The following is a 14,408-nucleotide window of genomic DNA, read 5'->3' on the forward strand; positions in this document are numbered from 1 at the left end:
GAGACAGCAAAAGAGACACTGATGTATAGAACAGGCTTATGGACTCTGTGGGAGAGGGAGAGGGTGGGAAGATTTGGGAGAATGGCATTGAAACATGTGAAATGTCATGTATGAAACAAACAAACAAAAAAAAAGGCAGATCTAATCACTTAATTATTTTGTCATAGAAAGTATAAACCTGCTTTGAGCAAGCCCATTCATTCACTCTAACACTACCCACTGCATATGAATAGTGTAAACAGTGTTACATGACAGCTCTTCATACTCTTGAACTCTGGTACTTTGACGCCCTCTTTTCTTTATTTAAAATTCCTATGGATACACTCTGACTTATCAATGTACTTTAAATGTGATATCCCAAAATGAACACAATATCCCAATATTTCAGGCTAGGTTTTAGTAAATAAAATAAATTGTAAGCCTTTTTAATTCACATTTTACACCGTAGATAGTGTGGTGGTGGTTTAGTCGCTAAGTCATGTCCTCCTCTTGCCACCCATAGACTGTAGTCCACCAGGCTCCTCTGTCCATAGGATTTCCCAGGCAAGAAAACTGGATTGGGTTGCCATTTCCTTCTCAAGGGGATCTTTAAAAAAAAAAAAGAATAAAACAAATCATTCTCATGATTTTTTTTTAAATCCAAAAACATGGCAGGCCTAATAACTATTAGACTCCCGTTTGGGGAAGTTTTGGAACATGAAACTTTTGGAAAGCCATGAAACATGAAAGTTTTGGAAACTCACTGTCCTCAGACTTAGGTGTTGGAATGAAGAAGTAATATTCTTTAATAAGGCATTGGTAAAATACTCTCTTTAGAAACATAATTGATTGCAATTTTGCAGTGTCTACTCATTTATAATTCTATAATATTTACCGTGAAAATGATATACTAAAGTGTATATTCTTTTTAACTTAAATGATAATTAAATTATTTTAATCATTAACTCTGAACATTAACATAAATGAAATTTTGCTCTTTGTACTTCTGTGCAACAACACAGCTCTTCCTGAACTCATAAAAGCCATATGGAAATAGAACTTAGTGTTTTAAATTAATGAACACAGTTGACAACCTATCTGGTACATTTAGGATAACTGCATTCAGTTTTGCATTCAGTGAAACCAGTAAAGATGAGACAGAACGCATGGTGGCGCTGCAGGTTAAGGTGATAAAAAAAAAGACTTGCCTTAAAAACAGTAGCTCCAGTATCCAGCTAGTTTCACACTGCCTGGAAACTGCCTGAAGAATAGCTTTCTCAGCCACAGCGAAAGTGAGTGTGAAACCTCTCTAAAACTTTATTTAGTGACAAAGCTTTGACCTGCTAGGGCTACCAGGATCTTGGGCATTTATGAAGCTCCTGTGAACCTAGTTGTCAGGAAACAGCAATGGAGACTGGACGGATGCACAATCACAGACAAAGGCAAGTCCTAGTTTTCTTTGTTTGCCTGAGCATGTCTTGGGGGAGCGCTGATTTGGGGCCCTATTCAGTAGTAGAAGAAACAGAGAGAGGCTCCTTTGTGGCAAATTTAGCAAAAGATCTGGAGTTGGGGTTGGCAGAGATGGCTACTCGAGCGGTCCGGATCATTTCCCAGGGGAACAAAGAGCATTTGCAGCTCAAGGTTCAGACGGGGGATTTGCTCCTAAATGAGAAGCTAGATCGAGAGGAGCTATGCGGTCCAACTGAGCCTTGCATACTACATTTCCAAGTATTAATGGAAAAACCTTTAGAGATATTCCAGGCAGAACTGAGGGTGAAGGACATCAATGACCATTCCCCCGTGTTCAATGAAAGAGAAATTATTCTAAAAATACCGGAAAACAGTCCTACAGGAACTGCATTCCCTCTGAGTAATGCTCTGGACTTGGATGTAGGCAGCAACAATATTCAGAACTATACAATTAGCCCCAACTTCCATTTCCGGGTTATAACCCACAAGCGCAGTGATGGCAGAAAATACCCTGAGCTGGTGTTGGACAAAGAGCTGGATCGGGAGGAGGAGCCCGAAATCTCATTAACGCTGACAGCGCTGGATGGCGGCTCTCCACCAAGGTATGGGACAGCCCAGGTTCGCATTGAAGTGGTGGACATCAACGATAACGCCCCTCAGTTTCAGCAGTTGCTCTACAAGGTGCATATTCCTGAAAACAGCCCCGTAGGCTCCCTGGTTGTCACTGTTTCTGCCAGCGATGTAGACAGTGGACTCTATGGGAAAATATCATACACATTCTTTCAGCCTTCTGAAGATATTAGTAAAACTTTGGAGGTAAATCCAAAAACAGGAGAAATTCGACTGAGAAAACAAGTAGATTTTGAAACAGTTCTCTCTTATGAAGTGGACGTCAAGGCCACCGATGGGGGCGGCCTCTCAGGAAAATGCACTCTTCTCCTGCAGGTAGTGGATGTGAATGACAATCCTCCGGAAGTGACAGTATCTGCACTTACCAGCCCCATCCCAGAGAACTCCCCTGAAATTGTAGTTGCTGTTTTCAGTGTTTCAGATCCTGACTCTGGGGATAATGGGAAAACAACTTGCTCCATCCAAGATGACCTTCCTTTTCTTCTAAAACCCTCAGTCAAGAACTTCTACACCTTAGTAACGGAGAGAACACTGGACAGAGAGGAAAGAGCAGAGTACAACATCACCATCACGGTCACTGACATGGGAACCCCAAGACTGAAAACCGAGCACAACATAACCGTGCTGGTGTCCGACGTCAACGACAACGCCCCCGCCTTCACCCAGACCTCCTACACCCTGTGGGTCCGCGAGAACAACAGCCCCGCCCTGCACATCGGCAGCGTCAGCGCCATAGACACAGACGCGGGAGCCAACGCCCAGGTCACCTACTCGCTGCTGCCGACCCCCGACCCGCTCGTGCCCCTCGCCTCCCTCGTGTCCATCAACCCCGACAACGGCCACCTCTTCGCCCTCACGTCCCTGGACTACGAGGCCCTAAGAGCCTTCGAGTTCCGCGTGGGCGCCACCGACCGCGGCTCGCCCGCGCTCAGCAGCCAGGCGCTGGTGCGCGTGCTCGTGGCGGACGCCAACGACAACGCGCCCTTCGTGCTCTACCCGCTGCAGAACGCCTCGGCGCCCTGCACCGAGCTGGTGCCCAGGGCGGCCGAGCCGGGCTACCTGGTGACCAAGGTGGTGGCGGTGGACGGCGACGCGGGCCAGAACGCCTGGCTGTCGTACCAGCTGCTCAAGGCCACGGAGCCCGGGCTGTTCGGCGTGTGGGCGCTAACGGCGAGGTGCGCGCGCGGCGCGGCTGCTGAGCGAGCGCGACGCGCCCAAGCAGCGGCTGGTGGTGCTGGTCAAGGACAACGGCGAGCCGCCGCTGTCGGCCAGCGTCACGCTGCACGTGCTGCTGGTGGACGGCTTCGCGCCCCTACCTGCCGGCCCCGGAAGCGGAAGCGGCGGCCGCGGCGCCGGCCGACCCGCTCACCGTCTACCTGGTGGTGGCCTTGGCGTCGGTGTCGTCGCTCTTCCTCTTCTCGGTGCTGGTGTTCGTGGCGGTGCGACTGTGCAGGAGGGGCGGGGCGGCCTCGGCGGGTCGCTGCCCGGTGGCCGAGGGCCACTTCCCAGGCCACCTGGTGGACGTCAGCGGCACGGGGACCCTGTCCCAGAGCTACCAGTACGAGCTGTGTCTAACAAGAGAAACTGGGACGAATGAGTTCAAGGTCCTAAAGCCAATTCTCCCCAATCTTTCATCCAAGAGCATAGGCAGGGAAGTCGAAGAAAACCCCTCGTTTCAGGGTAGCGTTGGAATTTAATAATTGATAAGTGGAAGTGAAGTCGCTCAGTCGTGTCCGACTCTCTGCGACCCCATGGACTATAGCTTACCAGGCTGCTCTGTCCATGGGATTTTCCAGGCAATAGTACTGGAGTGGATTGCCATTTGCTTCTCCAGGGGATCTTCCCGACCCAGGGATCGAACCCGCGTCTCCCGCATTTTAGACAGACGCTTTACCGTCTGAGCCACCAGGGAAGTCCCCTAATAGGAACTTATTTAATAAAGACATTTTCTTCCTCTATTTTTTCTTTAAAATATTACGACCACCAATAAGGTAGTATTTAATTTTCTGTGTTTTGTTTATCCTCAATTTCCAACTTTGTTCAACTTCACAAGTTTCCTTAGATTCATAGTTCAGTTCAGTGAAGCATTTCTCACCAGAATCCCAACAAGTGAAATAGGCTTTATCGTCAAAGTTGGTATTACCACATTTTCTCCACTTATGTATCTTTACTGACTTTGTGTTTACATTTTAAATGTCAGTTCTTAATACTTATTCAGTTACTAAGATAATCTGCTGCATGCTATCTGTATGTGTACTATTTGATATTTCATTTTTTTTCAAAACCGGTATTTTGGGTGATTTGTCAGTCTAGATTTTCATTACAGCAATTTTCTTAAACTATGTTACTTTTTAAAACATTCTCTCTGTATTGGCATTTACTTATTTAAAATATAGTATTTCCATTGTGTGATGTCTCTTATCTGAAAATAAGAAACATGATTTTAGGATACCGAGGGTGCATATATATGTATGTTTGCAGACAAAAAAAGCAAAAAGTATCATTATTCTATTTAAACATAGAAATGTTTAATAGTTTGTTGCTTTTAACTTTGTCAGAAAAAAATCAGATATTCCTGTTAAATTTTGGGGGGCTAACAATGCAGTCCCATTCAGTTGAAAAACAGAAGTCATCAAGCAGCGGTTTATACCCTATGGCTTTTATATTAAACAATTTGAGTGTTTTGAACAGTATCTATCCCTTTCCTTGTACCATAGTTCTCAGTTTAATCTGTATATCTTGCTTACTGTTGAGGAAAAGAGAGATTTCCCCCTAGATATTAGGGCCTTGGACAAAATTCTCTGTGAGGCAGAGTTTATAATGCTGTTCTTATTTTCAGTAGATAGGACAGGCATTAGTGTGGTCTACTTTTTATTTTGTGCATGAAATTAGATCCCACTTGAATTAAGAAGGACCTTAAAAAAGAGGTCAGTCCCTGCTTTAATTCTGCATATATTTTAAAACTGATGTAAGAAAAACAAAGACATGTGAAAGAAAGGGAACAAATTGCAAAGAATGAGTGAAAGAATACAATTTTTCAAATGGTAAGGCCCTAAAATATTTCATGTCCTACTCACTAGAGTTTATTTATGCATGCCTTAATACAGTAAGCATTTAGTGATTGTCTGATGTGGCAATCAATGATGATTAAGACATAGTTTCCATATTGAAGTTCCATTCGTTAACCAGGTCACATATTGAAGAAGGGACACATTATTGGAAACAATATTTACAAGGCAATTACACAGGTTTTTATTGGAGCACAGAGAAGATACAGCCTTAAATGCTTCTTTCTAGATTATACAATGATGATTCTATTTCGGCAATGTAATTAAGTTTGGAAGAAATTTGTTAAAGAAGGTGTGAAATTTTTCTTTTCTCAGTTTTTGGTGTTCCTATGCTCAAGTTTTGGAAAGGTAAAATCTGTTCCTTTGGTGATCTTTGAGGTCACTAGTTTTCCTTTGGATTCCTTGTATTGCTTGGGAGAAGTGTCAGCAGTGCAAGGCTTAGAACTAAAATCTAGCACAATGGACAGATTCAACTGCTAGACACATTATTTTTTCAACTGATGAATTTTTAACTTTCACCATAAGCAGTGAAAAATTTCAACAAAGTGAACAGTTCTCTATTTTAACATTATTTTTAATGATACAAACAAAAGAAAAACGAAATATTTAAATAACAAAGACATACAAGCGCACAAATTGGGTACAGCGATTTGAGTCTGTTGGAGGCCACGCGGTGGCGCTGCAGGCTAAAGAGACAGGGGTAAAAATCTGAACTGAGAGTGCTGCGGTAAGTCACTGACATAAGAAGAAAGATAGCGGCAGGTAGACCAGGGAGAAAAGCTGTAGCAACCCAAGATTAGAAAAGGGGGTTATAAAACATAACCCATACCTTTGCTACTACACGGTGTAGATCTGCGGTTTGTGACTGCTGTTTATTTACACTGGGATCTGTGATTGTTACCAATATTAAAGACGTATTCAGAAGCAGCTATGGAGGCTAGACGATTTCCCTGCTCAAGACAAAGGCAAGTCCTGTTTCTTTTTCTGTTTGGGGGAGTATCCTTGGCAGGCTCTGGGTTTGGACGTTACTCGGTGACAGAGGAAACAGAGAGAGGATCCTTTGTAGTCAATATAGCTAAGGATCTGGGGCTGGGGGACAAGGAGTTGCTTGCAAGGGGAGCGCGGGTGGTCTCTGATGATAATAAACAACACTTGCTCCTGGACTCTCAAACTGGGGATTTGCTTACAAATGAAAAACTGGACCGGGAGAAGCTGTGTGGCTCCAGAGAACCCTGTATGCTGTATTTTCAAATTTTAATGGATAATCCCTTTCAGATTTACCGGATTGAGCTGAGGGTGAGGGACATAAATGATCATTCACCAGTTTTTCGAGACAAAGAGACAGTCTTAAAAATATTAGAAAATACAGCTGAAGGGACCTCATTTCAACTAGAAAGAGCACAAGATTCAGATGGAGGACTTAATGGTATCCAAAACTATACTATCAACCCCAACTCTTTTTTCCATATTAAAATTAGTGGCAGTGATGAAGGCATAATATATCCAGAGCTAGTACTGGACAGGACGCTGGATCGGGAGAAACAGCAAGAGTTCAGCTTAACACTCACAGCGCTGGATGGTGGGTTGCCACCCAGGTCTGGAGCCACTAATATACACATTGTGATCCTGGATGTCAATGACAATGCCCCTCAGTTTTCTCAGGCAATCTATGTGACCCAGACTCCGGAGAACAGCCCAGTAGGGTCCTTTATTGCTAAAGTCTCTGCAGAAGATGCAGACTCTGGAATCTATGCAGACATATCCTATTCATTTTTTGATGCTTCTGAAGATATTCTAACAACCTTTCATATCAATCCTTTTTCTGGAGAAATCATACTCAGACTGTTGCTTGATTATGAGCTAGTAAAGTCTTACAAAATAAATATACAGGCAATCGATGGTGGGGGCCTTTCTTCAAAATGCACAGTTTTGGTCGAGGTATTAGACACCAACGACAATGCCCCTGAACTGATCATATCATCACTTTCCAACCATGTTGTGGAGAACTCTCCTGAGACAGCATTGGCTGTTTTTAGGATTAAAGACAGAGACTCTGGAGAAAATGGAAAGACAGTGTGCTTCATCCCAGACCATCTGCCGTTTCTTCTGAAACCCTCTGTGGAGAATTTTTACATCCTAATGACAGAAGGGGCACTGGACAGAGAAAGCCAAGCGGAGTACAACATCACTATCACGGTCACTGACATGGGAACCCCAAGACTGAAAACCGAGCACAACATAACCGTGCTGGTGTCCGACGTCAACGACAACGCCCCCGCCTTCACCCAGACCTCCTACACCCTGTGGGTCCGCGAGAACAACAGCCCCGCCCTGCACATCGGCAGCGTCAGCGCCATAGACACAGACGCGGGAGCCAACGCCCAGGTCACCTACTCGCTGCTGCCGACCCCCGACCCGCTCGTGCCCCTCGCCTCCCTCGTGTCCATCAACCCCGACAACGGCCACCTCTTCGCCCTCACGTCCCTGGACTACGAGGCCCTAAGAGCCTTCGAGTTCCGCGTGGGCGCCACCGACCGCGGCTCGCCCGCGCTCAGCAGCCAGGCGCTGGTGCGCGTGCTCGTGGCGGACGCCAACGACAACGCGCCCTTCGTGCTCTACCCGCTGCAGAACGCCTCGGCGCCCTGCACCGAGCTGGTGCCCAGGGCGGCCGAGCCGGGCTACCTGGTGACCAAGGTGGTGGCGGTGGACGGCGACGGGGCCAGAACGCCTGGCTGTCGTACCAGCTGCTCAAGGCCACGGAGCCCGGGCTGTTCGGCGTGTGGGCGCTAACGGCGAGGTGCGCCGCGCGCGCGGCTGCTGAGCGAGCGCGACGCACCCAAGCAGCGGCTGGTGGTGCTGGTCAAGGACAACGGCGAGCCGCCGCTGTCGGCCAGCGTCACGCTGCACGTGCTGCTGGTGGACGGCTTCTCGCAGCCCTACCTGCCGGCCCCGGAAGCGGAAGCGGCGGCCGCGGCGCCGGCCGACCCGCTCACCGTCTACCTGGTGGTGGCCTTGGCGTCGGTGTCGTCGCTCTTCCTCTTCTCGGTGCTGGTGTTCGTGGCGGTGCGGCTGTGCAGGAGGGCTGGGGCGGCCTCGGCGGGTCGCTGCCCGGTGGCCGAGGGCCACTTCCCAGGCCACCTGGTGGACGTCAGCGGCACGGGGACCCTGTCCCAAAGCTACCAGTATGAGGTGTGCCTGACGGGAGGTACTGGGACGAATGAGTTCAAATTCTTGAAGCCGATTCTCCCCACTGTTCAGGCACAAGATCCTGGGAGAAATAGTGACGAAAATCCCACATTTCGAAATAGCCTTGGATTTAATTTTCAGTAAAATTCTTTCTATATGTTCACGTATTTTTGAAGTGTTATGAAACTATATCAATATTAGTTTAGTTTTATTACTCCAAGTTAAATTATTTTGCAACTTAAAGCCTTATTTTAAAGTACTATATGATTTTACAATGTTATTTCATCCTTTTTTTCCCATTAAACAGGTTAGTTGTAATCAGTACTCCATCTAAATATTAGTTTGTATGTTTAGGTCCTTCAAAATGTACAAGAGTTTAGTACCATTTTCATTCTGGAAAACAGGTTGATTTTTTTCCCTAGTACATTTCATAGACTGAATCTCATTATCTTATACACCTACAGTACTTCCTTTACCTAAGAAGATATACCTGCATGTCTTGACCTTACTAAAACATTTAATCATGATAAGAAACTATCATCTAGCTCTAAATGATATTTTAAAAGAAATATTTCTCTATTATTCTGCTCATGATAAAATGAAACATCATTGGTAGGATTCCCTCGTGGTCCAGTGGTAAGGACCTAGAGTTTTCACTGTCTCCACCTGGGTTCTTCACTGGTCAGGGAATTAAGATTTGGCAAGCTGCCTGTGTAGCCAAAAACATCCCAACCAACTTAAACAAACCAAAACCATGAAGCATCATTTTGTAAGCAACATTATAATATCCTTGTGTTCACATTAGAAGATTTAGCTTAGGGACCAGGGGACTCCCTGGTGGCTCAGACGGTAAAGAGTCTGCCTACAATGCAGGAGCCTCGGTCGGGAAGATCTCCTGGAGAAGAAAATGGCAACCCACTCCAGTATTCTTGCCTGGAAAATCCCATGTACGAAGGAGCCTAGTAGGCTACGTGGGGTCGCAAAGAGCAACTTCACTCACTCACTGTGTTCATATAATTTCATTTTCTTTAAATATGCTACTCTTTGTTAATATTTTCTAATGTTCATTTTTGCTGATATAGAAACCAGACTATGTCTTATAATTCAAAATATAACCTGCATGAAAATGAATATAAATAAAAACATTTTGAGGGTCTGTATAAAGCTATTAGTGGACTGTTGCAAAGCTTTTCACTTTTCATTTTGTAAATATATTTTAATTATCTATAATTTTTAAATAAAGATGAACTAAAAATCATAAGGAATGACAACAGATTCATCTCTAGCTCTCTTCTCTGTTTTCTGTAGATCTACATTTTCTGTTATGTGTTTATACTGCTTTGACATTCAATTTTATACTTTAATAACTTCTTCCTGTAATAAAGCACTTAACCTTCTTACCTTTTTATTTCTTAATTGCTTGGCCTCCTTTCTTTTCTTATTGAAATATAGTTGATTGCAATATTATGTTAGTTTCAGGTGTACCACGTAGTGATTTGACATTTGCATACATTGCAAAATGATTACCACAAGTCTAGTAACCAACTGTACCCATACAAGTTATTATAATATATTCCTTATGCTGTATATTACATTTTCATGTTTTTTGTAATTTTATAATTGTTTAAGTCTGTGCCTTTTAATCCCCATCACCTATTTCGTGCCCTCCTTGCCTTCCAATTAACAAACACACAAACATTGCACATTCCCTTTCTTCTATTCTCCCTGTCTTAGGTTTTCTTCTTCTCCTGCTTCTGCTTCCTCTCTCCCTCTCCTCCTCCTTTTGGTTAAACTAATAGTTTTGGTTTATTTGCTAAGATTACTTCAAAGTACACATTCAGTTCAGTTCAGTTCAGTCCGACTCTTTACAACCCCATGAATAGCAGCACACCAGGCCTCCCTGTCCATCACCAACTCCCAGAGTTCACTCAGACTCACGTCCATTGAGTCAGTGATGCCATCCAGCCATTTCATCCTCTGTCATCCCCTTCTCCTCTTGCCCCTAATCCCTCCCAGCATCAGAGTCTTTTGCAATGAGTCAATTCTTCGAATGAGGTAGCCAAAGTACTGGAGTTTCACCATAGTATGATTACATTCCCTTTCTTGAAAATATCTTTCCTAGAGTTGATAATTATTTTTATTGGCACAACTTTCTATTTAATTCTATTGATTTTTCACATTATTTCTCCCTGAATATCATTATTTTCCCTTAAATTTTAAAAAAAATCTCAGAAGCCTATCAGTTATACTTATTTTCTGGAGATCTTTCACACAAATTCCCTCCTATCTCTCGCCTTCATTTATACTATTTGCTCTATAGTTAGGACTTTAACATTTTCCTATGTTGGTCCCCTTTGATAAGAAACAGTATATAGTGGATCCTTGAGCAACAGGGTTTTGAACTTTGTGTCCACATATATGAGGATTTTTCTAATACATATAGTGTATGCACTGACTGCACATCTGATGAGTCAACGCACTGCAGAATGCAAACTTAATACACCATCTTAGCTTGGCTGAATCCTCGGATGTGCAACCCTTGGATGGGGAGGGCCAACTATGGGATTTGGGCATCTGGGGAATTTGATATCTGTGGGTCTTAGAACCAACCCTTCACAAATTCTAAGAGGCCACTTATTTAGCTGACACAGATCTCTCAATATCTTCATAAAAATAGATGCAGAGGACATAAAATTTTTGAGAACTTGCCTTGTGAAGGTATCTTGCTTTCATTTGATTGATAGTTTGGATATAAAATTCTAGGCTGAAAATAATTTTCCCTCATATCTTAAAAACAGTATTCCTTTTAGTGATTGCATATAGAGTTGCTATTCAGAAGACTTTGCATTCTAATTCCTATCTCTTTTAACGTCACATTTTTGCATGGTGGAAACATTGGAAACTGTTTCTCCTATTCTGAAGATACATCAGTGTCAGCTATTTATCTAGTCACATGGGTGTACTCTGTTAACATTTAAACTCTCACTTTTAGCTCTAAGAAATTTCCTTGTTCTATTTTCATCGTAATTTCTCCTTTGAATTTTGTATCTTCTCACCATAATTTCATTAGTTAAATACTGGATATCCTGAATTGATAGATTGTCTCCCTCTAATTTTTTTCCACTTCTTATTTTCTTTTTGCCTCTTGTTCTACTTTTTGGACAAAATATTTTATCATCCAAGCTTTGTACTTTTAATATTTGGCTGACAAATATTTATTTTTTAAAAGCTCTTTTTAATTCTCTTGAATGTTTTTCATAGCATCTGTTTTAGATTTATAAATGTAGGATCTTTTGTCATTTAGATGACCAGTAGGCACATGAAAAGATGCTCAACATCACTAATTATTAGAGAACTGCAAATCAAAACTGAGGCACCACCTAACACTGGTCAAAATGGCCATCATTAAAAAGTCTACAAAAAACAAGTGCTGGAGAAGGTATGGAGAAAAGGGAACTCTCCTACACTGTTGGTAGGAAGGTAAGTGGGTACAAACAGTATGGAAGTTCCTCAGAAAACCAAAAATAGAATTACCACTTGATCCAGCAATCCCACTCCTGGGAATTTACCCAGACAAAACTAAAATTCAGAAAGATACATGCACCCCCATGTACACAGCAGCACTATTCACAATAGCCAAAACATGGAAGCAACCTAAATGTCCATCAACATATGAATGAATAAATAGGAACTTAGTACATATATACAATGGAGTACCACTCTGCCATAAAAATGAACAAAATAATGCCATTTGCAGCAACATGGATGGAACTAGAGAGTATCATACTAAGTGAAGTAAGTCAGAAAGTACAAATATCATATGAAATCACTTATATGTGGAATCTAAAATATGGCACAAATGAACCTACCAACAAAACAAACAGACTCATAAGACATAGAGAACAGACTTCTGGTTGCCAACAGGGAGAAGGGGAGAGGGAGAGGGATGGACTGGGAATTTGGGGTTGGTAGATGCAAAGTATTACTTTTAGAACGAATAAACAACAAGCTCCTAATGTATAGCAGAGGGAACTACATTCAATATCCTGTGATAGACCATAATGGAAAAGAACATTTTAAAAGTGTGTGTGTATATATATATGTGTGTGTGTGTTTGTATAACTGAATTACTTTGCTGTACACCAGAGACTGGCACAACATTGTAAATCAACTATAATAAAAAAAATTATTCTGTCATCTACAATTCTTTTAAATTATTAAATTCATTGCAAAAAGTATTATAACTACTTTTAAAATGAGAGTGAGTCATAGAGAAATTAAGAACTTGCCCAAGATTATGTATCTAGGAAGTAGCACTAAGCCCTAATCCATTCTTTATCTTACAAAAGAATACATACTTCATATGATTACTATTGCAATTAAATATGTAAACACATATGTGGCACTAGAATAATAGGCAGCACAGAATAAATACTCAATAAATATTAGCTCTTACTAGATTTTACTACTCTGAGGATATTAATCAGATTTTTTACATTGAAATATAGTTGATTTACATTGCTCTGTTAATTTCTGCTATCCAGCAAGTTAATCAAACATTTTAAAACACTTTCTTCTGTTTTCTCTATTTCTGTATCTGTTTCCTCCTGCGACCCTCTTTTTTGGTGGTGGTGGTGGTTTTGGCATTAATACTTCCTCATGTCTTGTGGTCCATGGCTATCTTCTCATATTTAAGAATGATGAGAGATCAAGGCGCTGACAGCTCTTTGTGTATGTGATAATGAGGTTATTGATGGCAGGACCTCACTCTAATGTAATCATTGTAAGATAAGAGTTATTAGCTTAGGAGATCCTCAAATACCAGTATGTTTAAGTTTCTGTTTGAGCCTTTCATATGCTCCAGGTTAGGATTCTGCAATATTGTTAAGAGATGCCCACCCTGCGTACTTCAACTGGAGACAACTGCGTGAAAAGGGACTAGAAATCTCACCACTCAGGATGCAAAGTTTTGTTTGATTTCCCTATTTTTGGCTTCACCCCTCACACTTGCACTTAGCTCTTCCCAGGGTCTCCAAAGTTAAAGATGTTGTTTGGTAGCTAAGTTGTGTCCGACTCCTTTCCAACCCCATGGACTGTAGCCCACCAGGATCCCCTGTCCATGGAACTTCCCAGGCAAGAATACTGGAGTGGGTTGCCATTTCCTTTTTGGCCCTCAATGAACTTCAGTCTTTTTTCTTTTGGACTTCAGTCTTATACACTTCGTTCCTCTAAATCCTGTATCCAAATGGGATTATGTTGGACAAACAGGAACTTTTCTTTAGACATTTCTTGGAACTGATAACTGCTCTTTGATCTGATTTCTGTCATCAAAATTATGTATATACATTCTTGGTCTCTGTAAGTTCATATAATTTTTATTAACTATCATTTATTGGGCATTTTAAAAGGAGTGAGCTGTGCAAAATCAAAGAATTACATGAAAGTACTGGATCACAATAAACTGTGAAAACCCTGTATACGAGACAGCAAAAGAGACACTGATGTATAGAACAGTCTTTTGGACTCTGGGAGAGGGAGAGGGTGGGATGATTTGGGAGAATGGCATTGAAATACATATAATATCATATATGGAACGAGTCGCCAGTCCAGGTTCGATGCAACAATACTGGATGCTTGGGGCTGGTGAACTGGGACGACCCAGAGGGACGGTATGGGGAGGGAGGAGGGAGGAGGGTTCAGGATGGGGAACACATGTATACCTGTGGCGGAGTCATTTCAATATTTGGCAAAACCAATACAATATTGTGAAGTTTAAAAATAAAATAAAAAAAAAGAAATTGTTATCCTTAAAAAAAAAAAAAAAATTTTTATCCTTAAAAAAAAAGAGAGATGGGAATACCAGACCACCTGACCTCTCTTGAGAAACCTGTATGCAGGTCAGGAAGCAACAGTTAGAACTGGACATGGAACAACAGACTGGTTCCAAATAGGAAAAGGAGTACGTCAAGGCTGTACATTGTCACCCTGCTTATTTAACTTATATGCAGAGTACATCATGAGAAATGCTGGGCTGGAAGAAGCACAAGCTGGAATCAAGATTGCCAGGAGAAATAT

The 14,408-nt window shown here is 42.4% G+C and overlaps 2 protein-coding genes across 2 annotated transcripts; both read left to right on the forward strand.

Annotated features, from left to right (window-relative positions):
• The first annotated feature begins 605 nt into the window (after positions 1–605).
• On the forward strand, positions 606–4,440 carry LOC102276486 (protocadherin beta-16). The gene is given in 3 exon segments (XM_070374491.1): positions 606–3,255; positions 3,257–3,384; positions 3,386–4,440. Coding segments are annotated over 3 exon segments (2,388 nt in total). The 5' UTR covers positions 606–1,386; the 3' UTR covers positions 3,777–4,440.
• A 135-nt stretch (positions 4,441–4,575) lies between these two features.
• Positions 4,576–13,883, forward strand: LOC138988557 (protocadherin beta-10-like). Its single transcript, XM_070374490.1, is given in 3 exon segments — positions 4,576–7,860; positions 7,863–7,933; positions 7,935–13,883. Coding segments are annotated over 3 exon segments (2,397 nt in total). The 5' UTR covers positions 4,576–6,077; the 3' UTR covers positions 8,478–13,883.
• The last annotated feature ends 525 nt before the right edge of the window (positions 13,884–14,408 follow it).

Source organism: Bos mutus, chromosome 7, assembly GCF_027580195.1.
Source record: "Bos mutus isolate GX-2022 chromosome 7, NWIPB_WYAK_1.1, whole genome shotgun sequence".
NCBI classification, from domain to species: domain Eukaryota; kingdom Metazoa; phylum Chordata; class Mammalia; order Artiodactyla; family Bovidae; genus Bos; species Bos mutus.